Below are 27364 nucleotides of genomic sequence, written 5' to 3' on the forward strand. Positions count from 1 at the left end.
GTGAAAATCTGACCCCACGTGACCAGTAAGCTGTTGGTCCTTAAGATATTGAAAGAGAAAGAAGCAGAGGAAAAGTCGAGAAATGTTTATCATACATATTGGAATCTGGACTCTGTAGTTCAAACTGTTCTCAAAATACATATACAGACATAGACTCCTTACATGATGATGATTCAATACTTTAAAATTCTGTGATTGTTTTACTGTGTCATAAAATCCTGCTAAAAGGGTGCTTGTTCTAAGAATAAACCAGTCAAAACATAGACAACAACAAGAATGAAGGGATCACACAGACTACTTAAATATTTGTTAAAAAAGAAAAAGCTACTGAAAGAGCCAGACTTGCAACAAAAATAAATTGCATAATAAAAACCACATTGCTATGTGCCATTTCCTAAGCTATCCAGCTCCATTTCTGAGGCTGTCAGTTACATAATAAGGAGACTGAGTCTGGTGTACATCTTGCTGTTTCCTACTGCAAATATGAAAGGCCCTGAACATATTAAAGTTGCCATGGTCCAGCTGCTGTGACAGGAAGGGAGCACGGCGTGGAGCTCCTACTCCGCTTGGGGAAAATACTACTAGTTGGTGGAGCCGGTAGCAGTGCCAGAAGGGAGAAGAATAGGTATTTCAGCAAGGGGACTCCTCTGCTCCTTCTACAGGAAGATCCATCTCCATCATTGGTTCTCCCTTCTCCTGTGATGGGAGAGGATAGAGGAGACCCTCCACCTCTCTTCCAACTAAGAGGAGGTGGCAAGAGAAAAACCTCACTCTTCATTGTCAACTCCCTCTCATTTCTGGGGAAGTTGGATGAGAAAATAGAGCTCTAGCCAGATTACAAAGGCAACTAAATGGCCTTGTCAAATCCCTCTCCCTACCTGGCACTCGACAGAGTGGTGAGGATAGTCTGGTTTTAAAATATTTCGTTTTATGAACAGTGAAGTGCTTTCTTTAGCTTCTTCTTTCCCCTACATCACATAGCACAGTGTAAGTAGCAGATATTGCCACTGCTGTCATCAGCAATATAGGAAACAGATGGGAGCGCTAATGCGCTATGGGAATGCAGCTGCATACGCAGTCATCGTTTAAAAATGTTACGAATGTGGACATGCCAAGGGGGTGGACAGATGCTTGCTCTAGCTTATGATCTTTGTAGAATTGGGCAGAACAACTGTGATCCCCTAACCAAAATTTCCTTTTCTGAAGAAAATGTTCTGGTTTTCCGTCATTGCTGACAGTGTTTTAGAGGGGGGGATGAGGGGGGGGGGGGAAAGAAATATCTGTAGTTTGAGGATCCAGTTGTTAAGGAATGGAGGGATTTTTATTGACAGGCACCTCAATTTAACGTATCCTTTTGCAACAAAAGAGGGTAAATTCTAATTTATTTGTTGCACAATTAATTAGTATTTATGGAGAACTTTGAAGATGAAATGCACTATACTCTAATTGCTAAGTGTCAGAACATCATTGGATGAGACAGGGAACCACACCTCCTTGCTAGCTGCTCCAAACGCTAGGTATGCAGGACCTTCAATGTTGTTATAATATCAGCTAGCAATGCCCAATATTAAAAAACAAAACAATAGGTTAAGGGCTTTTTTTGTTTGTTTTTTTGACCTGCATGTTAGTAAAATTTTGCTACCAGTAAGGAAATCTGATCTGTCATCCTGATCTCTGAACTCTGTCTAGAGGCAAAGAGAATACTCAATCAATCAATTAACAAGAAGCAGACCACCCTCCTCATGCATTACCTTTTCCTGATTGTGTCAGTACAGATCTTTCGAAACTCCAAGCACACAAATGCTCAATTTGCATACACTTTACCTCACTGCAGTATATCTCTGTGTCCTTTTATCTCTTTTTACGTTATCATTCTGTCATTGAGGCTGTCACTAAGATGAAAGGCAAAATACAGCTTGCAGTGCTGAGTAATCTACACAATGGGATTTTTCTTCCAACAACTTGTATCTGTTCAGTGACATTTTCTCTTATAAAATATTTTCATTTTTTCACATTAGAGCCATATACATTTTGCTCATTATCCAAACAGAATTGTCATGCGGACCTACAAAAGTTCCTAGATAATAGTTTTGAGACAATTAAGCAGAGATACAGTGTCCAAATCAGAAAGATTGTATAGGTGGATTTATATGTATATTTTTAGACAGAATGATTGATTGTAACCACAGGCATTTTTTCTATTTCTCAAATAATCCAATACATCACAATGTATGCAAGTTGTAAACATGCTGTACATAAGTTATGCAAAACAAACCAACCTATTCTATGGCCAAAATGTTTGAAGTGGAATGTAAATCCATATTTAGGCACTTAATTAAGTTCTTGATCCTATACCATTGAAGGTACTGGAAGCTTTGCCACTAAGGGTATGTCTACACAGCAAAGAAAAACCCACGGATGGCCAGTGCCAGCCGACTTGAGTTCATGGGGCTCAGGCTGTGGGGCTGTTTCGTTGCTGTATAGACTTCTGGGCTTGGGCTGGAGCCCGAGTTCTGGGACCCTCCCACCTCACAGGCCCTAGAGCCCGAGCCCAGACATCTACAAAGCAATGAAACAGCTCAAGCCCCATGAACCCAAGTCAGCTGGCACTGGCCATCCATGGGTTTTTCTTTGCTGTGTAGATATAACCTTAATTGTTCAGGATCATGTTCAGACTCTTAATAGCTTGATTTGCAAAGGTACCAACTACCTGTAGCTCCCATTGACTTCAGTGGGACCTGGGGGCACATCTCAAAAATCAGGCAACTTACACCTGGTTTACACTACATAGTCAGGTTGATGTAAACCACCTTGCGTCGACATAGTTGTGCATGTGTCTACACTTAAATTTGTTTCCCACACATGTAAATTCTCCATTAAGCCAATATTGTAATACCACTTCCCTGAATGGCGTTGAGCTAAGGTAGATGTATTGAGGTTAACGCAATGTGAATGTAGACACTGTGTTAATCATGTTGACTCTAATAATCCTCCAGCAGCTGTCCCACAATCCCAACACTGACTGCTCTGGTCACAGTTGTGAATTTTACTGCCCGTGGCTCATGGAGACTAGAAGACGCCCATCCCCCATTTAAAGCCTGTGAGTTTTTGAAATGCCTTTTCCTGATTGTCCAGTTTGGGGAGCACACCTAGCAGCTCCCATTGTTGTGTGCAATTGCCCAGCTGACCATGCTGGCTGCACGCTCCAGACACACTTTGGCTTGCAGTAGACAGGAGATATTGGATCTTCTGGGCCTGGTGGGAGAAGAGGCTGTGCAAGCCCAGCTACAGACCAGCCCTAGAAACATGGACATTTACGAGCAGATTGCATGGTGGATGCAGGAGGAGTATGACAGGCATCAGCAGCAGGCATATTAGAAGGCAAGGGAAGCCAACAGTTGATCTGGTGCAGAGCCGCAGATCTGCCACTTTTACTAAGTGCTGCATGCCATACTTGGCAGAGAACCCATTACCACCATGGATACCTCAGAGGACCCAGAGTCACAGGCCCTGCTGTGAACGGCGAGGATGAGGTGGATGAAGAGAAAGAGGATGGGGGGCATGTGACTGGAGGGCCCAGATATGCCATGAGCCAGAACCCGTTTGAAACTCCACCTTAGTCCAGTCAGTCCCGGATATTGAGCATGGACAAGTCTGATGCAGGGGAAAAGAAATTGGGTAAGTGTGTAAATTTATTCCCATTACAATGCACAACTATCAACTTTTCATGAATTTGCTTGTACTACAAGAGGTTGTGTAACCTGTGGGTGGGTTAGAATTTACTTCATTGCCTTTCTCTAGTGCCTAAAAACCCAACTCCCATAGAAAAGCACCTAGAGACCCAGAATTCAGTCTCTAAGGATTTTCAGCAAGAATTGAACAAGGTCAACTCCTCACATTCAAGTCCCAAAAGAACAAAAGGAATTAACTGAACAAAAGGACCCAACTCATTCCTATCCACCCCCAACTTTATAAAATCTTATGATAAAGAAACAAATAACTTAATTTTTACAACATAACATGGCTATTTTATAAGCAACACACATTATCTTCACAGTTATACATAAACAAATAAAGAAAACAAATTAAAATCTAAACAGGTCAGAAACACAGTGAGAAGAAACTCAGAGTTCCCAAAAGCTTAGGCTGAGTTCACCTGAGTCTCAGATAGTCTTGATCACCAAATCTATACAGTTTGCTGAGTCAAAAACAACTTCTTCTCTCCACTTGCTTGTAGGAATCTTCAGTTGGAATCCATGCAGACTCTTCCTCTGCAGTCAGCCAGTCAGCTGATTAAGCAACCACTCAGCTTAACCCCCCCCCCCACCGCAAATGCTTCAGAGTTAGGGAAAACAGCCTGCTTTCTGCTCCTGTGGCTCAGCTTCTTCCAGCCCGCACTGGGCACATGGCCTTTTGTAAAGCAGCTGCCCTGACTGCTTGCCCTTGTGGAGTCTGAGTTCAGCAACAGGGAACCTTCTGAGCACACCCAAAACTACCACACTCTATTCTAGAAACTTCTGAGTATGGACAGCTAATTGTGCATCTGCCTAGCAACAATGAACCAGACCCAACTCATTCCTATCCACCCCCAATAGATCTCTTAGGTACATGGGTTACAGTAGTAGGACAACAAAAAGAAGTAGAGTTGTTATCTGCTCCTACAGAGTTAGGCAGGGTGGGCTATGAGGAGTAGTTTGTTTATGTACACAGGGACATCCCTTGAATCCTCCTGAGACATCTCGATGAAGTTTTCATGGAGGTACTCTGACGACCTCTCCTGAAGGTTTCTAGGGATGGTAGCCTTATTTCTTCCTCCACAGTAGGACACTTTCCTGTGCCAGTTGGCAATAACTTTGGCAGGACACCATTGCAGTAAACAGAATAGCAGCATATGGGCCCAGACAGCTTCAGGACACCAGCTGCAGCTAGGCTCTGTGCCTTTGGTGCTATCAGCTAAAATCGCCATTGCCTGTGGGAAATGGTGCCAATGTTCAGTGCCATTGCCCTATACTTAATTTCAGGCAACCGAGCAATTCCCTCCTCATTCCCTCACTCCTGGTGGGCCATACACCCCACGGCTGAAACTGTGAGTGATACTGTGCACAAGCACTCTGATGCAGAAGCATGGCTTGTTTAAAGCTTTAGGGGAAGAAGAGAAGGGAGTTCTGAATCTTAATTTTCACTTTCTGTTGTGACTATATTGACAATACTACCTCTGTCTGGTTTATCTGTAGCTGCTGACATTGTGGCCTTCAGGGATTCCCTTGCCACACTTGTGGAACACCTGAGCCAGATAAGGAGGAGAAAAAAGAGGACTCTGGATGACATGTTAAGTGAAATCCTGCAAGCCAGTGCAGCAGACCATGAACAGAGGTCCTGGAGCATGAATATTGCAGACTGTATGGAGAAGGAAAGAATGGACAGGAGAGAGGCCCAGAAGTCAGAGAGGGAGATGCACCAGGACATGACAGGGCTTCTCTGTCAGCAAACACAGATGCTGTAGATTCTTGCAGACCTGCGGGTTTAACAATCCTGGGCTTGCCTCCCTTTGTAGTCCATGGAGAACTCCAGTATAGCACCTCCCTACAGACCACTCTCAAAATTACTGCATCCCTACCCTTCTCCTCCACACTGGGGGACATTAAGGACAACCATAGCTTCACATACACCTACCTGTGATAGCCACGGTTGATGTATGTGCGGCTAAAATAACATTAATGTTCCTTCTACTTTAAGCTCTGTTTCAAAAAATTATTAAGGTTTAAATGTATTTGCTTTTGACTTGCACAGAATTTTTTTGAAGTGTTTGTTACTCTGTTAAACTCTATTGTTTGGAAAATAATTAATCTTTATTAATTCCCAACATATGCTGCAGAATACTTAGTGGGAGTGAAAGCACCCACTTGTTAATGTACAGCATGACACAACTCTCATAGAATCAGTGACAAACAGTGTAATAATCATAAATGTACAGCAAGCACCACAAAATTAATAGGTGCCCTGTTAGTGATATTCACAGATGTGCACCAAGCACCACACAATTCCTAACAGGCCCCTAAAGTGCAGGGTCAGGTAGAGTACACCACAACCCATTACTGTGGCTTGCTGTTAAAGTGCTCTTTCAAAGCCTCCCTGAGCCATGTAGCTCCATGTTGAGCTCTTCTCATAGCACTTGTATCTGGCTGGTCAAACTCAGCAGACAGCCCCTCCACTCCCCACTGGCAGCAACTTTTCCCACTTTACTTCACAGATATTATGCAGGACACTGCAGGCAACTATAACCCTTGGGATATTTTACACACTGAGGTCCAAACCTATTAGTAAACAACGCCAGTGATCCTTCAGTCTACCAAAAGCATATTCAATTGTCATTCTGCACCTGCTGATCTGGAAGTTGACTAATTCCTTGGTGCTGTCAAGGTGGCTGGTGTACAGTTCCTAAAAGCCAGGGGACTAGAGGGTAGGTTGGGTCCCCCAGGATCATTATTGGCATTTAACATCACAAATGGTAATCCAGTAGTTGGGAAAGAAAATCCCTGCTTGTAGCTTTCTGAATAGTCCTGTGTTCTTAAAGATGCAAGAATCATGCACCTTCTCTGACCAGCTAACCTTGATGTGAGTGAAATATTCCTGGTGATCCACCAGCGCTTACACTCTGTTGATACACTCTGTGGATCTGTTGATACACTTTGTGGAAAGATGATCTGCTGCCAAAATAGGGATATGCATGCCATCTATTGCTCCACTGTAGTTCAGAAACTTTGTTGCTGCAAATCTATCTATTATATCCTGCATGTTGTTGAAAGTCACAGGCCTGTATAGCAGGAGATGATTAATAGCCCTGCACACTTCATGACAATGGTTCCCCCCAGTGGGTTCCAACTCCAAAATGATTTCCCACTGACCAATAGCAATCTGGCATTGAAAGTTTCCACAGTGTAATCACCAAGTGCTTCTCCACTGTCTGTGCAGCTCTCATTCTCATTCGCTGAAAGGCTGGGTTGAACTCCACACACAGATCCAGGAATGTGGCCTTGTGTATCTGAAAGTTCTGCAGCCACTGCTCATCATCCAAACGTGCATTACAATGTGACCTATCAGTCAGCGCTCGTTCCTTGAACCAGAAGTGGCACTCCATCATTTGCAGCTGCTCCATGAACGCCACCAACAATCTTGAACTGGTTCTTGCTACGTCTCATAGCAATCTTTCCTCTAGGAAATCATCATGTTCCCCACAGCTTTTCTCTTAGCTCTGCAAATACTGGAGGATCATGTATCCTGTGCTTGCAATGCTCATGACAATAGTGCAGAGCTGTGCAGGCTTCTGTCAGAGATGGTGGACAGCAACAAGTCCCATGTCAGTTAGTGGGATTTTCAAAATAGATGTGAAAATTATGGAAGTGAGATGGCATTATTGGGTGGAGAAAGTTACATGAATGAACTTGAACCTGCCATCCCAGTCACCCTGTATGACTTGTTTCTGCCTCACCATGCTTTGCCAAAACTTCCCAAAAGACAGAACTCTGGATGGCGGCGAGTTGTGCAGTGGGATACCTACCCATGGTCAGGGCCGGCTCCAGACCCCAGCGGAACAAGCACGCGCGTGGGGCGGCACTTGCTGGCAGGGGCGGCAGATTGGGCCGGCGGACCTGCCGCAGTCACGCCTGCGGGAGGTCCACCGGAGCCCCGGGATGACCGGACCTGCCGCAGGCAAGACTGCGGAGGGGGCGCTCCTCCCGCGGCTCCAGTGGACCTCCCGCAGGCATGACTGTGGACGGTTCGCTGGTCGCGCGGGTCGGCTGGACCTCCTGCCGGCATGACTGCGGCAGCTCAACCGCAGCTGCCGGACCAGCGAACCGCCCACAGCTGCGGGAGGTCCAGCCGAGCCGCGCAACTAGCGGACCCTCACCAGTCAAGCCCGCGGGAGGTCTGCTGCTCCCGGGGCTCCGGGGCGCCTCCCGCGCATGACTGCTTGGGGCGGCGGAATATGTAGAGCCGGCCCTGTCCATGGTGCACTGTACTCTGTGTCAAAACAAGCACTCCTAGAGAGTACATGCAGTGCTGACACAAGGAACCAAGTATGCACGTGCACAAGCGATATACTAACTGTGGCAGCTCTATACTGATGTAACTTGAGTTGGACAACGTTTGTTGTGTAGACATGACCTTAGTTAAGTATCTCAGTGTGTATTTAGGTACCTAGCTAGGCACTTCAAAATTTTAATGCATATTAATGCAATTGGAAGGTTGAGGTTTTAATTGTGTAAAACTCAGAAAGCAACTTTAACTCTCCTTATTCATATGTATATTACAAAATCATTTTTGTTACAATACCAGACAACATATATGAAGATAAAATGTTTTATACTGTGCATGTGTCTAAGTTTATAGAAATAATTACAGTTCCTTATTATACTGTGTTATTAGCCAAATAGTATGTACAGCACCTAGTGTGTGTTGTCATAATCTGACTGTTTTAATGCATATGGACAAGGGGAAAGAGTACAGTGCTGGGAGAACTTTAACTCTGGATCCTTCTTTTTTATACTACAAAAATCTCAGCCTTAATATGCCAGTATCATAGTTCTGGGGGGGTGGAGGGTTTAAATAAAATGTTCTCCTTTTATAGAAAAACAATTCAGAAGTGAACATAGTGTTAAAAAGCCAAAAAAAAAAAAAAAAAAAGGGGTGGGGAGACCGGCTGGCTGAGGGGACTGATAACGAGATATGTAGCCTTTCCTCTCAAGGTCACTGCTTCAACTCTGGCCTGGGTTAGCAGTGACTAGAAGTCATTACCACCCAGTGGCTGACATCAAGTGAAGTATCAGTTACATCTTATCATGTATTGTTTTATTAAGCCTCATATTGACATCCTGATTAGTGTTTAGATATGCCATGGTAGCATATTTCCATAGGTATTGACTGATCACAGCTTTATAATAATTCAAGATATAACTGAAAAACAATGTTTCACAGATTGCATCAATCCTGCTTTATAACAGATCAAGTGATGTGCTGCCAATATTTAGCAAGGGGCTCCCACAGTCCCCCATTTAGAATACAATAGCCCTGTTTACCTTAGGTGTATCTGCTTGCTAGGAAGAGGGTAGAATAGCAGAATGCAATCATGTCTCTTCCCACTTCAACAAAAACACTTTCTCATAACCAGGAGGGAAGGAATACAACTTGGCACGCACGCATCTATTAAGTGCACTTTGCTGGAAGTGTTTATACTTTCTTCCTGAAAAACACATTTAGGGCACCGATAGGATCGCAGTGTTCAGCTTGTGTAACATGAAAGGGAGGAGGGAGAGGAAGTAGGCGTCGTGAGATGGGGAGTGTCCGGGGTACCGTCCCTCAGGTAATTGCATCAGGTGTCAGATATCTTTTAAAAAAAAATCAGATGGTGCATTCCATAGGCCAAAAAAAGAAAGAAAGGGGAAAAAAGGGTATTCATGATAAGTAATTTGAATCCTAGTGGTAAGTTATTTTGGGCAAGGACAATTTTTGCAGTATCCAGGGAGGAGGTTACTCTGTTAGAACCAGGGAAAATCACAATAACTCACCTGTGAAGAGGTTGAGAAACCTCACACCAGCATGAAAAAGGTTAAATCAGGGTTTGTCAACCCATGGGTTGAGACCCATACTTAGGTCACCAGAATGTTTCAAAGGGTTGCATGGCAGCTCCTGTGGCTCCTATCCCACAGGGCTGGCTGGATTCACCTCCCTGTTCCAGGTATTGCAACCTCTGGGATTCCAGCACCACTCAGGTGTGGCCCAGCCGTCATGACAATGGGAGCTCAGAGAGGTTAAATTTGAGTGAGTGGTGCTGCAACGCCATGAGCCAGGTCCCAACTCCATTCACACAAATTTGGTCCAATCAGGGGGACGGGGCCAAACCTGAGCGGCACTGCAACCCCAGAGGTTGCAATGTCTGAGTGGAGAGTCAAAAGCAGCCAGCCCCACAGTACAGGAGCTGCCACTATTGGGTGAATGCCAGGCAGGACCCAACTGAAGCCACCCCAGGGCCTCCACCCCCAGACTATTTACTGGGTCATGATAGGCCATAAACATTTACAAAAGGGTCGTGAGCCCAAAAAGGTTGAGAATCACTGAGTTAAAGAGAGCTTATGGGCACAGCTAGACCCACCCCACTGTACTTGCAGCCAATGCCAGGCCTGGAGGGAGAAGAAAAGGAGAGAACCTGGCTTAGTTCAGGGCTGACTGGTGAAGAGGCAGGAGATAGCTGCCTCCCTACGTGAGGGGAGGCATCATTAGTAGCCTGACAGCTGGGACAGCCTCCTGGACTGAGGAAGAAGCAGTGCATCCCTGACTGAGGGAAACTGCCAAGGAGACCAGGGGGCACCAGCAGTGACTGAACTGCGTGACTGAACTATAAAAACATTGTGGGGTAGGGGTTAGGTTCCATCAATCTTATGTCTGCTCCACCCAGAGGGACCTCAGGCTGCAGCAAGTCCACAAGGGGTTGCTACTTGAATTGCGCCACTACAGACTGTTTGGACTATAGGGTCCAGGCCCCAAACTGAGGTAGGAAGTAGCCCAGCGCAGTGGACATACACACTGCCAGGAAGATCCTTCTGGCATTGCTTCACACAGGGCCCTGGCTGGGAGCCAGTGAGGAGAAGGGCCTGGGTCCCTCTACCACACCTCTTAAAGGACTGAGGCACCTCCATCAGGGAAGCAAGGGGCTGGACATCAGGCACCCCAAACACTAGGCTGTCTGGTCTTCTGAGCACCACGATACACCTCTCCTCTATTTGATGAAAGGATTAAAAAAAAATCAGATTTCTGCAAGTTTCCCCAAAGCCCCCTCTCCAGTACTTATACAGTCCCAGAGCCCTCACCCATACATGTAATATGCTTTTTATCACAGAACTTTTTATAGCTGTATTTATTTTATCTGAAGCTCACGGCACTATAGAACTTGGTTTATATTATAGGTGCTGACAGAGCTTTCAAATTTCTGCACACTTTCAGTTTCTCTGAAAATCTTTTGATTAGACATTTTGTTCTACCATCTTACAATCAATATGATTTACAGAAGGACTCAGGTTTCCTGTTTTAATTTAGTTTACATTATAGAGAGAGTTCCTTCTGAGTTTAAGTAAAATTTACTCTTCTCTGTGGGACATATGGGGCTAATGTAGCTCAGTCATTCTGTATATTGCACCTTCTCTACCCAATGATCCTTCAGGGTTGTAAGTGGTCTTAAACACAGGACTTGGAGCAGGGCCGGCCCACAACATTTTGGCACCTGAGGCGGGGAGCTCAAATGATGCCCCCATACCTCCTCTCTTGGGCCAAAACTTTGAAAGGTCTCAATTCTGCCGCCTTCCTGTTCTACTCCTCTCATGGTACTGCTCTGCTACCTACCCCAATAAAGGAGAACTAACAACTTAAAATACCTTGTTCAAAAATTTTAAGTAACACTTAACTTTCAAACGCCTGAACAGCAAATGTAACTTTTCTTGTCTGCATAGTAAACACTGGCATTTTTATCTGTTTGAATAATCAAAGTGGTGCTTTCCGTGCCTTCTTGATTGCAAAGATTTGAACTGCATCCTGCTGAAAGTCCACAGTCCAGGCCAGCTCATGCTCTATTGAGACAATTGTAAGGCCAACCAGCCTCTCCTGTGTCATTGTGGAACATAAATGTGTTTTTATTAACTTCGGCTTGGAGAAGCTATGTTCTCCACTGGCAACTGTTACAGGAAGTGTTAGAAGTATGCGCAGAGCAACAAAAGCATTTGGAAAGAGGGTGGTCATCTTTTTTGTGCACATACATTCCAGAACAGCCTTCGGAGTTGATCCTGCTGAAATGGAGCTTGAAAGGGCTTTCAGTTCATCACTTAAATCACTCACATCAATATCGTGCATGTCATCATGTGTCAACACTATCTCTAGTGCCCTGCATTGCTGGTGTAGGTCTTCTTCAGGTATAGTGAGGGGTTTTGGAATATCATACAACATCCCAAATATACTGCTGTGTTCCTTGAGCTGCATGAAACATTCTTCAACTGACTGTATTGCACAATCTAGCACCTGGTTAAAGAATTCAACTTTGAATTGTTGTTTGAGGTCTCTTATGGGATTCTCCCATGCCTCGTAATCAAAATTTCTTCTTCTTTGGTGACTCCTATATTCTTCAAAGGGTGGGAATATAGCTTCAATGTGAAGTTCTGCCAACTTCTGTGCACTCTTCAGAACGTTTTGAAATCCCTCATCTGACCAGTAAGAATGTAGGTATGATTTTGCTTTGTCCAGTTGTTCCACTGCTCCAGATATATCAAGGTCAACACCTTGGAGTCTCTTGCTTACAACATTTATTTCAAATAGGATGCCATGCCACAGCACTAAGCCACACAGAAATTTGAAGTTATGTATGTTTCTGGTGATTCCATTTCCCTCTGCCACTGTTCTCCCACGAACAGTTCCTGTCATAGCATTATCCTCCATAACAGCAACTATGGCATCATCTATCTTCCCAATTTGGTGTTTGATAGGCTTTATCGCCTCCACTTGACTTTCCCATCATGTGGCACTCAGTGGTTTCAGTGTCAGAGAGGATGTTCCCAGATGTTGCTTCAAAATTTGCCATCGATGAGTTGATGCAGAGAAAAATACATAGATGCTTTAAATTACGTTTAAAAAATTCAGCAGCTTCACTGGAAGCTGATGCTGAATCACTGACCACCAAGTTCAATGAATGAGAACTGCATGGGAGAAAAAAAGCTCGAGGGTTTATCTCTCGGATCTGTGTCTTCACTCCTCTGTTCTTTCCTCTCATGTTGGCACCATTATCGTAGCCCTGACCTCTCATGTCAGCTATCACAGTTCCCGTATCTTCCAGCTTTTTAAGAAGCATGTTTGTCATACCAGCTCCTGTAGTATCATCAATGACAATAAATTCTAGAAAATGCTCTCTGACAGTCACCATTGCAGGGACATTTTCACTAGGTTCTGTTGTTGTTACAAAACACACCATTAAAGTAATTTTTTTCTGTATGGCTGATGTCAGGTGTGCAGTCCAGAATAACAGAGTGATATCTTGCTGACTTCAGATCTGCCACAATCTTCTGTTTGACTTTTGTTGCCAGTAACTGTATGATCTCATTTTGAATTGTTTTTCCAAGTAGTGGTGTGTGTACATTTCTTGGGTGGTGACTCTTCTTAGATGCTCCTGGAGTACAGCATCAAACTCAGCCATCAGCTCCACAATTTTAAGGAAGTTTCCATTGTTTGGCACATACAGATGATCTGAAGTGCCACGCAGTGCTAGGTTTTGGGTAGCAATCATTCTCACAATGGCAATGAGACTTTTCAGAACATTTTGCCAGTGAAGAGATTCTGATGCAATCTTCTCTTGATGCTGATCATCTATGGTGGCCTTTAACCTTAGTCTCATCTCCAGCTCTTTCCACCTATGGAAGGCTCTCTGGCGATTTGCTGCCTTCTCATGGCATGCCAGATTTCTGCCAGATTTTTCCAGTCCTTTGTTCCTGTAGAACCCAAATGTGGCTGGAACATTAGACTGGAAGAGTTTGCAACAAAAACAGTATGCAGCATTCTGGGTTTTTGAGTACATAAGCCTGGCCTCTCCACCTTGTCACCATTGGGGATTTCACGCCAGTAATGTGTTGGATGGAAACTTCTATTTTCATTGTCTTTGGGGAACATGAAGTTTTTCACTTACTGTGGCCCATGCAGTAGAAGGAAGTCCCTCAGGCTACTGCTCAAGTGGGTCCACAGTCCTGGATCATCTAGACTTAAGGAACTAAACTCAGCAGCAGCTGTTTCTTGCGCCTCCGTCACACTCTTCTCTGATCTACACTATTCTTCAGGAATGTGCATGGTTACATCCATTTGAGATGGAGTTATAGATGCTGCAGTAGCTGCCAGGTCACCTGCACTCTGACTAACTGGAAGATTAGGCATCTCCTCACCACTCACATCCTCACTGGGGCCAGAAGGCTCACTGTGAACATTTGTGTCTATGTATCTCAGGAAAGCTCCTTCCTGCTTAGATAGAAAAGCTTCCTTTGCTTTTTCTTTTTCTGAATGCTGCCCCAGAGGGGAGTTATCTTCTTTCACTCATGACTGCTGTTCTGTGCCAGCTATAGTGGCTCTCAACACTCAGTTGAAGGGGACAAATAAGCAGGCTGGTAGGACGGGCTGAGTGAGGGAAGATGTCAGCGTCTTAAGGGCTTAACTGGCTCCTACTACTTCAGTTGACTGCCTGTTCTCCTCAAGTGGATTCAGGGAAGCAGCAGGAAAGAGGAAGCTCCCTGAGAAGCTGGTGTTAATCAGTCCAGGCTCCTGGGGGTGCTAGAGAGGTACATAAGAGGCTCCTGCTCCTCCTGTCTCCTTGCAGCTCCTGCTGCTTTCTGTTATTCCCTCTCACCTTTTCTCCTGCCTGCCTGTTATGTCTCTTGTGTCCTCCTTCCTCCAGCACAGCACTCCACCATCTCTGTGCATCTATACCAGAGAGAATACATATGCACCAGCAGCAGACACAATTTTCTACACTCTGGATCCTAGTGACGCCCCTCCCCCCACAGTCTGGCACCTGAGGCAGCCGCCTCAGTTCGCCTCATGGTAAGGCCAGCCCTAAATGGAGAGAAAAAAAGCTGATGAATTATTACTAGTTTACATTCTATGTGCATCCTGCTATGGGAATATGAAAAATTAAACAGCAGCAGTTGTCAGCTGTAATCTTGTTCTGAATCACATATTTTTTATCTTATTGGATAGAAAGACTCTTAGATCATGACTCATGTAGGATCAAGTGGGTTCAATTACCTTGTCCCCCCTCTTTTAATTATTTCTCTTCTACCAAAACCTGGTATTATGGGGTGCTCTATTTACTGCTGGGTGGCATCCTCTTCTGGTGATTAGCACCACCAGGTTCAGTGCCTCCTTTCTTCTCTTCCACCGTTGCAGCTCTCCTCTCCCTCATGGAGTCTCAGTACAGTTGCTTTGTGACTCAACCCTCCAGGTCACAACGATTCCCCTTCTGGAGGAGCCTTTCAAAGTCTGTCTGCCCAAGCAGCATCAGGCAGTCCTCGCGCCTGATGCCCTGACCATGTCACTGCTGCAGTAACTCAGGAAGTCTTCCCACTCTCTTCCCCAAGCAGTGGTAGACAGTGGGGGAACCCAGTCCCACCCTCTACTCTGGGTTCCAGTCCAGGGCCCTATAGCAAGTAGTTAAGATCTGGGTCTTCACCAATCCTACAGCTCTCTTCCCTGGACTACTTCCTACCATGCTTCTTTAAGCTTCTCCTTCATCAGCCTTCCTAGTCAAACCCTTCTCTCTTAGGCCTGCCAGGTAAACCCTTCCTTATGGATTTCTGTCCCTTTTCTCAGGGGCACCTATCCCCTTCTCCTTTATCTCTGGGATAGAGACTGCACACTTCCTCCCTACCACCTGGCTTTATAGAAGCCCCTTCTCTCACACGTGAACTTCCTCCTAATTAGCGCCTTGCACATAGTCTAAATCTCCCCCATTTGCAGCTTAATTGGCTGATTGGGTGCTACCGCATCATACCCGGAAACACATTTTCATTAAGAGGACATTTTTTTCAGTGTTTATACAGTAAGGTATGAAAAGGCGGGAGGAGGCGGAGGGTGGGAAGAGGAGGAACAAAAACACATGGAAGTGAAGGTGTGAAGAGTTTAAAATATATTCTGGCACACTGAAGGTAGAATTCTGGCCCCATTGAAATCAATGGGAGTTTTGCCAATTACCTCAGTAGGATCAGGGTTTCACCTCTAGTGTTAGTCACTTCACACTGTTCCTTTCCCCCACTCCCACCTGTCTGAAGCAGGGGAGCATTCCAATGATATTTCTGTATATCATCCATAGTCATAGTAAAATGGCTCAACACACCCCTCATTTTGTTATCTCAGTTTCCTAGAGCCACTAAACCAGGGGTGGGCAAACTACGGCCTGTGGGACCGTCCTGCCTGGCCCCTGAGCTCCTGGCCTGGGAGGCTCGCCCCCTGGCCCCTCCCCTGCTGTTCCCCCTCCCTTAGCAGCCTCAGTTCGCCCCACTGCCGGCGCAATGCTCTGGATGGCGGCGCTGTGAGCTCCTGAGGCAGTGCAGCTGCAGAGCCCAGCCTAACCCGGTGCTCTGTGCTGCATGGTGGTGGCAGGGGCGTGGCCTGGCTCCAGCCGGGCGGCATGGCTGTAACGCCTCCAGGAAGCATGGTAAAGGGGCGTAGAGCAGGGGGGTTTGGATAGAGGGCAGGGGAGTTCGGGGTGGTGGTCAGGGGGCAGGGGTTTAGATGGGGGTTGGGGTGGTTGAGGGGAATAGGGGTTGAATGGGGGCAGTCAGAAAGGAGAGGGGGTTGGATGGGGCGGTGGGGGGCAGTCAGGGGACAGGGAGAAGGAGTGGTTGGATGGGGTAGGGGTCCCAGGGGTCATCAGGAATGAGAGGAGGGGTTGGATGGGGTGGCGGGGGTCTGGGGGTGGGTCAAGGGACAAGGAGCGGGTGTGTGTGGATGGGGCAGGGGTCCTGGGGGGGCGTCAGGTGGGGTTGTATGGGGCAGGAATCCCAAGGGGGGCAGATAGGAGGTGGGGGCCAGGCCACGACCCCCTCCCCTAATCGCACCTCCATACAATTTCTGAAACCCAATGCGGCCCTCAGGCCAAAAAGTTTGCCCGCCCCTGCACTAAACCAGCACATCATTATTTCACGTGGGGACTTAAAATTTCTAGATCAGGGATTTTAAACCTTCATTGCACCATGACCCCCTTCTGACAACAAAAGTTACTACATGACCCCAGAAGCGGGGACCAAAGCCTGAGCCTGCCTAAGCCCTGGGTGTGGGGAGCATAGCCCAAGGGCTTCAGCCCCAGGCAGCAGGCCTGTAACCTGAGCCCTGCCACCCAGCGCTGAAGTCCTTGGGCTTCAGCTTCAGCTCTGGGCAGTGGGGCTCGGGCTTCAGCCCCAAACACCAGCAAGTCTAAGCCACCCTGGCAACCCCATTAAAATGGGGTCGTGACCCACTTTGGGGGGCGGGGTGGAGAGCGAGAGAGAGAATATGAATCTGCTGTACAGCCTTAGCTAGGAGCCAGTTGGTTTTTAGCTCATGTGGTAGAGGCTCATGCACTAAGCTCCGGAGTTCCCAGGTTCGATCCTGCCCGCCACCGACCGGGGTCTGTTGGCATTTCATTTGCATGTTATGTTCATCCCTGGATGGAAAGAGAAAAAAAAGTAGTTGCTAGAAGTCTAGGCTACATCTATACTACACACCACTGGTGGCAGTGTGTAGGACACGTGTGTAGCTACACGCCGCAGCAAAAAGCAAGTTGCATCCATGCTGTGGTGTGTAGCTACACGTGACAGTGGAAGGCTCTGGTGGGATGTGGAGGCAGCTTTCTGCTGCCGAAGCCTTTCACGGCACTGAGACCTCCCCACTTCCAGAACCTTTCCCCAGAGTCTCTCCCTGCAGGGAGGAAGGGCTCCAGCAGCTGGAAGGCAGTGGGAACCTGCACTGCGAAAATAGCATTGTAGGTGAGGCGGCACAGTTTGGGTGAGTAGGTGGTTGAGTACATACCCACACCCTTCAGGTGTGTCTTTACTCACCTAAGCCATGCCTCACCATCTACACTTGTATTTATACCCATGCAAGGGACACTATCCGTGCACGTTCCCTATAAGCTGTGGAAAGAAGCGTGCAGCGTAGGCATGCCCTTAGGGTTCTCTCCTGCCCAGTCTGCTTTAGGCAGGTGCTACTTAAAACCATTTTCTCTGACATTGAATGACAGTGAGTCAAGAGGCTGCTTCCCCACCAGATGCTAGTGCAGTTCCCTGGCCAGATGGCAGTGTGCTGACTGAAGAGCTAGCCCGACACGCTAGCAAGCTGAATGCAGAGAATGGTATCTGTAGCTTTTGGCCAGTAAACGCAAGACCTCATTTGAACCCAAAGATCTAGTCCAATAGCAGATGCCTGGTGTTGAAAGCATCAGTCATAAACCGTGTACAATACGGACCATTGGTGCAACTGTGTATTTTTATGTACTTTTAAAAGAATATACTAATCTTTTAAAAGAATGCTGCCAACAGAGAAAACTTCAGTGGTAATAATGATGCTGTATCTTTAATGGTTCTAAAACTCTGTCCTAGAGTCACTCACTGCTGCACTTTGACTTCAAATTATGTTAATACCTATGATAAATGCCTAGCTTCCAGGAGTCTCGTTTGAAAAGTCCATAACCTATTTTAAGAAAAAATAAAATTTCCTGGAACTTCTTTTCAGTCTTATGAGATTCTAATCTCAACCCTTGTTCATGGCCAATATTGATTTCCCTTTGTAAAAATTTAAACAATTGGGAACTGTGTAGATATCTGAAAGGCACATTACCGTGCAGCTGGTGTTGGATTAAACTTTGTGGAAACCTCAAGAATTTGTAAGTAGAACTAGCTACTTATTGGAGGGCAACAATTGTAAACCCAGTGACCCTGCAATGGCTGGCACTTTAAAAAGGCTAATCATTTGCTAGCTGGTCACAGATAATAGAGCAGTTGTTAGCTGGTCCTTTAAGAGCTCTCCTCTGTAAAGAAAGGGGCACTCTATCACTAGGAACAGAGGTAGAGGACCCTTTCCTCTCCTTTGGACTACTGAGTGTTAAAATATTAGTACACAGGAACTCAGGAGAGGGAGGTCATGCATTTTTCAGCCCAGTAATGCTGTGTATTAATGGCTATACCTCTCCTGGTTGAAGGGAACGCTTTTTGGAACTGCTTACTGGAGTATTTTGAAAATGAGAGCTGTTGCAAGCAGATGACTGGGAGTCCTTAGCTTCCTAATATTGCCGAGGAGTAAAAATAGCAGAGAACCATTGTAAATACTCTCTCCATTGAAGCAGTGGAGGGGAATCTAAGTTGATGACTAAGGATTAGCCTCTTGAGTACAGTTTGGCTGTCCATTTCTTATTTTTTACTCCTTATTTTTTCCCTGCTTTGTGAATATTGGTTAATGTGCTACTCATGTTCCTTTTGATATTTATTTTTTAAAGGGCTGGGGCTAGATTTTTCCCGCCGTTTACTTTCACTGCTAGTACTATGGCCTACTTGTTTTCCAGCAGCAGTTGCCACTCTAGCTGTTGGTAGGCCTCAAAGCCATGACTGCCAGAAAACAGAGACCTGAAGAAGAGCTCTGTATAGCTTGAACGCTTGTCTCTCTCACCAACAGGAGTTGGTCCAATAAAAGATATTACCCTCATCCACATTGTGTCTCTAAAAAACAGAATACTCTGAATGGCATGAAGCTAAGAGGTTGGCAAGGAGGTGGCTGTAGCAAGCTGGCATGCCATGGGCTCAGCTGGCAGTAGTTCGTAATTCTGTGAGCAGTATCTGACCAGAGGTAATAGCAGATTATGCATAAAGGCTGATGTTTGGGCATATCCTCACTCCTATCCAGGTGGTTGATCTGTCTGAATGGATCCTGCCATTGCATCATTCTGATGGCTTTTGCAGAATATTATGGCAGCCTTTATTACCAACAACAATTGACTGCCACAGCCTGCTGTCAGGACTGGCTCAGGCTTTTTTGCCACCCCAAGCAGCGAAGAAAAAAAAAAGCCGCGATTGGCAGCACTTCGATGGCAGCTCAACCACGCCGCTTCATTTATTGGTGGCAATTCGGTGGTGGGTCCATTGCTCCGAAAGGGACTGAGGGACCCGCTGCCGAATTGCTGCCGAATACCCAGACTTGCCGCCCCTTTCCATTGGCTGCCCCAAGCACCTGCTTCCCGCGCTGGTGCCTGGAGCCGGCCCTGCCTGCTGCATTGTCCTTACAGGTGACCATGGTGGGTCAACACAAAGGACCAGCATCTGACTGAAACAGCAAAGGAGAAGAACAAAGTACCACTAGCAGAGAGCTTGTTCTGAACTACATTGATTACAACCTGGGAAGTGGTTACATTCATGTGGAAAAGGCAAAAAACACTTGTACTTTTTCTTCACCATAGCATTAGACAAGACTCTTTCAGCAGAAATGTTCAGATGGGGAGGCAGGATGTAACAGGCACTGTAACAGAATTCACATTTTCTCACTGTGAAGAATTTTCAACCTAATTTTCTAATAAGATCTACTGGCTCCAGACTGACCTGACTAACATCATAATGTTCTAGCAGGAGGTGAGAAATGCTGCTAAATTCCACTCTGATTTACTAGCTGATGTTCTTGATACATTGGGAGAGCTATGAACTAGACCCTTCTCCAACCTGGTTGATGAAGATTAGTGGAGAAATTTGGTTTATTGGTGAGGGTTATTAATGTTTCCCTTTTAGACAGCAGGGTGGTATTATTGCTGCCTTTAAACAGGGAACAGGTGTATCTTTGATTAAGAAAAATAATCTCTTGCCACTGCATACTGAACTCTAATTGCCAAGGCTGTTAATTTTTCCTTTTTTGAAAAAGGTTAATGATCAGACAGCTCTGGGACTTCAGGAATTTCCTCAGCAGGCATTTGCTCCCTGTGGGCTTTCAGGTGCAGGGTGCCACAGGGTTCCATTTTGTCATCATCTCTTTTCTGTCTGTCGGTCTGATTAGGTGAGATTGTGACAGGCTCTGAGATCCTGGTTTAAGAGAGTCCTTAAGGCAAGATGTGTGGTTCACAAACACAGATTTTTTTAGTGCACCAGGGACACACAGACAACAAATATTTCCAGATACACGTGTAGATCTGCCTAGATTTCTTTTGACCTGCTAGATTGTCTCAGAAAGGAAGATATGAGCCCATAGTAAAGTCACACCCACATGCCAACATGTAAGCCAGAATGTTCCATAGTGGTAAAAAATATGGGCATGGGAGTGAAGACATCTGGGTTTTATTCTTGGCTCTGCCAGAATTTGTGTGATCATGGGTAAATTGCAACATTAACTGATTTGATTTAATTAAATAGAGTAGAATCTCCAAGGTATGTTCTTGCCAGACAACACCTTTAAGTCTGTTTATTTCTATCTTTTCCAGATTGGTAGACAGAAAAATTATTTCTTCCACATATATGTTATGGGATAATTTAACTGAAAAGCTATGAAAAAGCTGGGAGTGCTATCATGAGGCATTTATTTGATCCTTATTAAGGAGATCAAAACCCCTTTTTGAGCCATATGATTCATGCTGGCTCAGAGTTTTTGCATGAAAATGTTCTTCCTGGGTACACAGATTTCATTTTGCAGCATAAGTGAGCCTCAGGCACTAGTGCAGATACACATTACACTACATTGTATGAGGATAAGCTAGTCTTGACTAATTACCCCAAATTCCTTCCAGAAGTAGTTAGAATCCATTTGATTCCATCAATTATCTTTCCAGTATTATTCTCACACCCACTCACATGTTCCTGTAATGCCTTGTTACAAAAATTATATGGTAAAAAATCTTTTAAATGCCATAGGATACGGTCTTTAGAAAATCCATCTAGTTGATCATTTCTTTTGACATGAACATCTCAGGGTAATTTTTATTACATGTATTATGGTAGTGCCTAGAGGCCCAAACCAAGATGATGACCAGGGCCCTATTGTACTAAACACTGTAACAGACAAAGGAAAAGATGATTCCTGCCTCTAAGAGTTTACTGCACCTAATAAAGAAAAAATGCAACAAGTGAATGGCTGTAATAAATCGTTGGAAGGAGTAAGGCAGAATGAGGCAAACAATGAGAAAAGCATCAGAGGGGTAGCCGTGTTAGTCTGGATCTGTAAAAAGCAACAAAGAGTCCTGTGGCACCTTAAAGACTAACAGATGTACTGGAGCATAAGTCTTTAAGATGCCACAGGACAATAAGAAAAGCATATGTTTACATAGGCCAGATGTGCACAGCTAGATGGATTTGAGTCAGATACATTTTATTCTTATAATAAACTGTAAGAAATAAATAAGATAGATATCAGCAGTCCCTCCTGACCATGTATCTAGATATGATCAGTTGGCAGTTTCCTGTAGACATCTTGGTAGAAGTGAATCCTGGGGAGGGGTTTGTTGGGGACAGGCTAGTGTCTTTACAGATTAATTCAGGGAACATGTGAAAGGGGAGCCTGGAGGAAAACATAGAGGTGTGAGAGGTGTGTACAAGCAGTGAAGGCTGCCTCTGTCAGTAGAGTGGAGAGAGTGAAAGGTGACACAATAAAATACAAGAGCAGATAAACAGGCAGGAGATAAAATTGTGATGCAACTTAAAAGTATGTTGTTAATTATTATTGTAAGTTATATAAGTACATTATTATTTATTATTAATGACCTGGATGTAGGAATAGAGTGCATACTAATCAAATTTGCAGGTGACAGAAAGCTAGGGAGGTTTGCCAACACTTTGGAGGATAGAGCTAAAATTCAGAGGGATCTTAATACATTGGAGAACTGGGCTATAGACAACAAAATGAAATTCAACAATGACAAATGTAAGGTGCTACTTAGGGAAGAAAAACCAAATGCAAAATACAAAATGGGGGATAACTGGCTTGGCAGCAGCACTGCTGAGAAGGATCACAACCTCAGCATGAATCAGCAGTGCGATGCTGCTGCAAAAAAAGCAAATGCAATTTTAGGTGGCATTAACAGAGCCATAGCATGCAAGTCACAGGAGGTGATAGTACTGCTCTACTCGGCACTGGTTAGGCCTCAGCTGGAGTACTGTGTCCAATTCTGGTCACCAATTTATAGAAAGGATGAAGAGAAACTGGAAATGATCCAGAGGCGAGCAACAAAGATGATCAAAGGAATGGAATACAAGCCATATGAGCAAAGGCTGAAGGAACTGGGTGTGTTTAGTTTGGAAAAGAGGAGATTAAGGGGAGACATGATTGTGGTCTTCAAATACTTGAAAGGCTGCCTCTGGTGGGGTGACGACTCACCAGTCCTGCGCCTCCTCCTGGTTGTCCAGGGAATTAGCTCTTTCCAGCTCAGAGCGCCCTCTGCAGGCTGGTATCTCGCCTGCCTCTGGCCCCATGCCCTTCCCACACCCCGGTACCCTTTGCCCTGGGGTTCTGCCCACCACAGTACCCCCTCACTCTGGCTCTCCCCTCCCAGGGGAACCCCCAAACCCCTATCCCCACCTTGCCTCAGTGGCTACTGCCAGTCTCCATTTAGCCCCATTCACTGGGGCAGATGGCAGTCTGTAAACCATTCATCATTGGCAAGGGGGTTTGGACCTCTTACAGGGCCAGCTGTGGTGTCTGATTGGAGCACGGTTCCACCTGTGGCTGCTTCCCCCAATCAGCCTAGATTTCCCCCCGCCTCAGTCCTTTCCTAGGGCTGTTTTAAGCCCTTCAGGGCAGGAGCAGGATGACCACCATGCTACACTGCCATAAAAAAGATGTAGAAAAGTTGTTCTCTCTTGCCACAGAGGTCAGGACCAGAGGCAATGGTTCAAACTACAGCATAGCAGATTTAGATTATGCCGCAAGAAAAAATTCCTAACTGTAAAAGCAGTAGGACAATGGAACAGACTGCCTAAGGAGGTCATGGAAGCTTCTTCACTGGAGGTTTTCAAAAGGAGGTGGGATAGCCCATCTATCTTGGGTGGTTTAAACACAGCAAATCCTGTATCTTGGCAGGGGGTTAGACTAGATAACTGTTGCGGTCCCTTCTAACCCTATGGTTCTATGATTCTAATTGAAAATTTGCCAGAAGGATACTCTTCGTGAAATGAAGCAACAAACAAGCCAGATATTAGTAGGCCTTCAATCTCTCTAATCATATATTAGGGTTTTTTTCCTGTGGCAGCCATCATCATAGTATCTGAGCACTACCTCAGATTCATGGTACAGTACATTTCTAAGTGTCTATACAATGGCATCAAAGTCCCTGTGTCAGCTGAAAAAACAGGAAGGAGAAGAATGTCAAAAGGGACTAGTGATTTTTGGTGCTCAAACTCCAGGGGACTGATTTCCAGAAAGTCACTTGTCCCTTTTGAAATTCATAGTATGATCCTATAGAAAACAAAAGGGGATTTCCTTGTCACACCCCAAAAGCTACTAACATACTCTTGTTTTATTTTTTAACTTCAGTTAATTTAGTGTTGGTGAAACAGCTGTTATAAATGTACTTTTGAAGGGTAGAATCTGAGAGCATTTAATTTCACACTAAGTATGAACAGCAATTTTGGCTTATGGCTCTGCATTGCTATCACTCAAGTGATTGCCAGCTCACAAAGATGAATAATCATGCTTTCCATCTCAGTAAATACACTTAAGTATTTGCTCGCCTGGTGGGGCAGGTTGTTCTTAGTTGGGGGGAGAGGGCATGTTTGCCATGAGAAATTAGGATGAGCTCTAGTGTTATTGCTTTTAAGGCCCCTCTCTTTAAGTCGACCAACAACAAAATAGCATAATGACCTGGGTTTCTCCTAGGAATCAGCAATTAAATTTGAGTCCAATAGGAATAATGATGGAAGATGTAGACGACTTTTTCAGATAGAAATGAGGTTATGCATATTTTGTATACAGTGCCTAGATTGTACAGTGATGGGTGCATTGGAGATACATATGTCTAGACAGACATAAGGTCCAATCCTGAAGACCTGACTGAGGCAAAACTTTCCCTGACTTCAGTGGCAGTTTTGTCAAGTAAAAGACTGCAGGATTTGGCAGGTGTGGTATATTACAGGAAAGAAAAGACAAGTGTTAATTTTCATTGCTCTCTTTTATCATTTGATTGTACACCATGTTTCCTTTAAATTCAGAGCACTGGGGACACTTATGACTAATTCTCTTTGATCTATTTGATAAGAATGTCCTCTGCGGTTTTCTCTCGACACTGAATGACTCTGAATTGTGGGCACCACGCCGGTAGGCATGGCAACATAGTCATGGCACAAGCCATGTTTGACAGGACATGTGTATGATACTGTGCGACATGATGGATTCACCGTCTCTATTTTCAATTGCAGGGAGGAGAGCATTGCTATTACCAGGGCCAAATCCGAGGAAACTCAGAATCATTTGTTGCCTTGTCAACATGCCATGGACTTCAGTAAGTTTCCCCAGGTTATTTTTTTAATGGGCTGTATGTCATTTCTTAAAACAAGTACAAATTTTATAGTAAAAGAATTACTAATTGCAGCAAAATGTTAAACATCTTACTCTCCCTCACAAATTATGGGTTGAATTTGGACCTATAAAGAAATCTTGGATTTTTACAAGTAGTTTACAGAGTGCCTGAGTTGGTTTTTATTAAGCACATAAACACACTGGTATTGTGTAACAGACCAATTTTTTCAAGTTAAAACTAACTTACAAATAAATAAGCAAGGGTGAGAGCAACCCCAAATATTCCTTTCCTAGGGGGAAAAAAAACCCTTTCTAAATGTTACTCTTTAACTCTTTCAAAATATGCTTTGCTCTTTCCTGATTACTACAACGAGTAGATGGCATATTTCTTGTCTGTTCTGACCCCATGTACAAAACAAAACTGAGACAGTGAAGTGGGGGGGTTCTAGTCAATTTTTCTTTTCTTTCACAGAGGCACTGATCTTAGATATTTACCTAATGATCTGTACTTTACATATATGGCAATATATTTGTAAATCTGAAGGAAAGGAGTGGCCCTTGCATGGCAAATTGAAAACTTTGCATTATTTTAACAATGTGTTGTACTTAATAGCACCTTCCATTTGAGCATCTCAAACAGCTATACAAAAATCCGACATTGCCCCTCTTTGTATCATAGTTTTGGACCGGTTCAAAAAGATTCCTGGCCTGATTTTCAGAGGTACTAAGTAACTGCAGCTTCAGGTGACTTCATTGGGAATTACAGGATATCCCTGATATTGAGGTCAAACATTGCTTGAAGGGTCATGTGATGAATGGTCTATAAATAGGAGCACTCAACAATTACCTTATACTTCTCTTTTCCCTCCTGCTTCACTGAAAGGCAGGCACATATCGATGGGGATTTTCATTGATTCGATCCTTTTCCTTCTCCAATAGTTCTATATATTCTGTATCAGACTTCTATATTTTCCGTTAGTTTCTTTTAGTTAAATTTGTTGGGTTTCGTTTTTATTTTAGCATCATTGCAGTTTTCTGTCTGATTGTTTGTACCATAATGCTTTTATCTCTTTTGTAATCAAGATTTAGGAGTGAGGACTAACCCAAGAAATCTGACTTCAGGTTCTGTGCCGAAGGTGAATCTAAAAGTAGTAGTGTTTTAGTGCAGTCTGCAGGACTTCCATTAGTTGTAGTAAAGGTAATAATTGGAGATATACCAATCTCCTAGAACTGGAAGGTCATCAAGTCCAGCCCCCTGCCTTCACTAGCAGAACCAATTTTTGCCCCAGATCCCTAAGTGGCCCCCTCAAGAATTGAACTCACAACCCTGGGTTTAGCAGGCTAATGCTCAAACCACTGAGCTATCCCTCCCCCATTAGGTTTTGGATTGTAGTCCATGACCCCTGTTAACTCTCAGGGGCTAAGGGAGAAGGAAAAAGAGACTGCAAAAATTCCTTTCTGGCCTTTATTTGGTGCATTGTTCTTCAGGATGAAACCCTCTCACTGCTCTGTATTCTCTCAGTGCTTAATTATCAATGTTGATACCTTCTAATGCAGCTACATGACTAGGGTGATGAGTTGTTATCTTTTCCTTTTTTGTTCAGCTCTCTTAGGTACATCTCTTTTTTCCTTTTAGGGAGGAATCTTCAATTACCCGTATACGAATATTAGCAACAAAGATCAACAGATTCCTATTTCACAATAGGCAGGGACAGTTTGAAACAATATAATAGCTTGGAGTGTTCCAGGACCCTGTATGAGAATGCAGTGTTTCTCTAATAAGTCATGTTAAGCTCAGATGCTGCAACACTGCATCATCATCATAATCTGTATCATCTTTTTCTATAGTGCTTTTCATGAATAGATCTCAAATACTGAAGAATTACTGCTGATTCACGCTGGCATTTAATTTCATTAGCTCCAACCAGGATCTGGAGTATTTCTCTGAAGCAGAGGAAACTAGGGGTTATTACCATCTAATAAGGTCTGTAGGGCTGGTTCTTTGGTGAACTTTATGAGTTGTAACAGCTGGAGAAGATGCCTCTAAAGGAGCAATAAGCTCCATGTTCTCCATGTCCAAGCAAGTATTAATTTAAGCCTTTTCCTTTGCTTAATACATCCTCCAGGTCCCAGCCTATAACAGCTATATTATTGGTGGGTGGGTGTAGATCAGGTGCCAAGGTTGATGCCAGAATTGTTGATTTAACTTTATCTTGTGATTTCTTTATCTATTAATGCCTGTGTTCTTTTTAGGGATGTCTATCTCTCATTTGGTAAATTAATACGGTAGTGTGTTCGATGGTGGAATCCTCATATCTCTGAATTTCCTTTCTTTTTGGTA

At 44.5% G+C, this 27364-nt stretch overlaps 1 protein-coding gene across 1 annotated transcript in view; it reads left to right on the forward strand.

The window, feature by feature from the left end:
* The window catches only part of ADAM22 (ADAM metallopeptidase domain 22), a 210753-nt gene that overhangs the window by 103657 nt on the left and 79732 nt on the right, over positions 1-27364 (forward strand). The window contains exon 5 of the mRNA XM_039524310.1: positions 24924-25006. Coding sequence (XP_039380244.1) covers positions 24924-25006 — 83 coding nt within the window. The remainder of the gene's footprint in view (positions 1-24923; positions 25007-27364) is intronic.

This window comes from Mauremys reevesii, linkage group 2, assembly GCF_016161935.1.
Source record: "Mauremys reevesii isolate NIE-2019 linkage group 2, ASM1616193v1, whole genome shotgun sequence".
In the NCBI taxonomy this organism is placed as follows: Eukaryota; Metazoa; Chordata; order Testudines; family Geoemydidae; genus Mauremys; species Mauremys reevesii.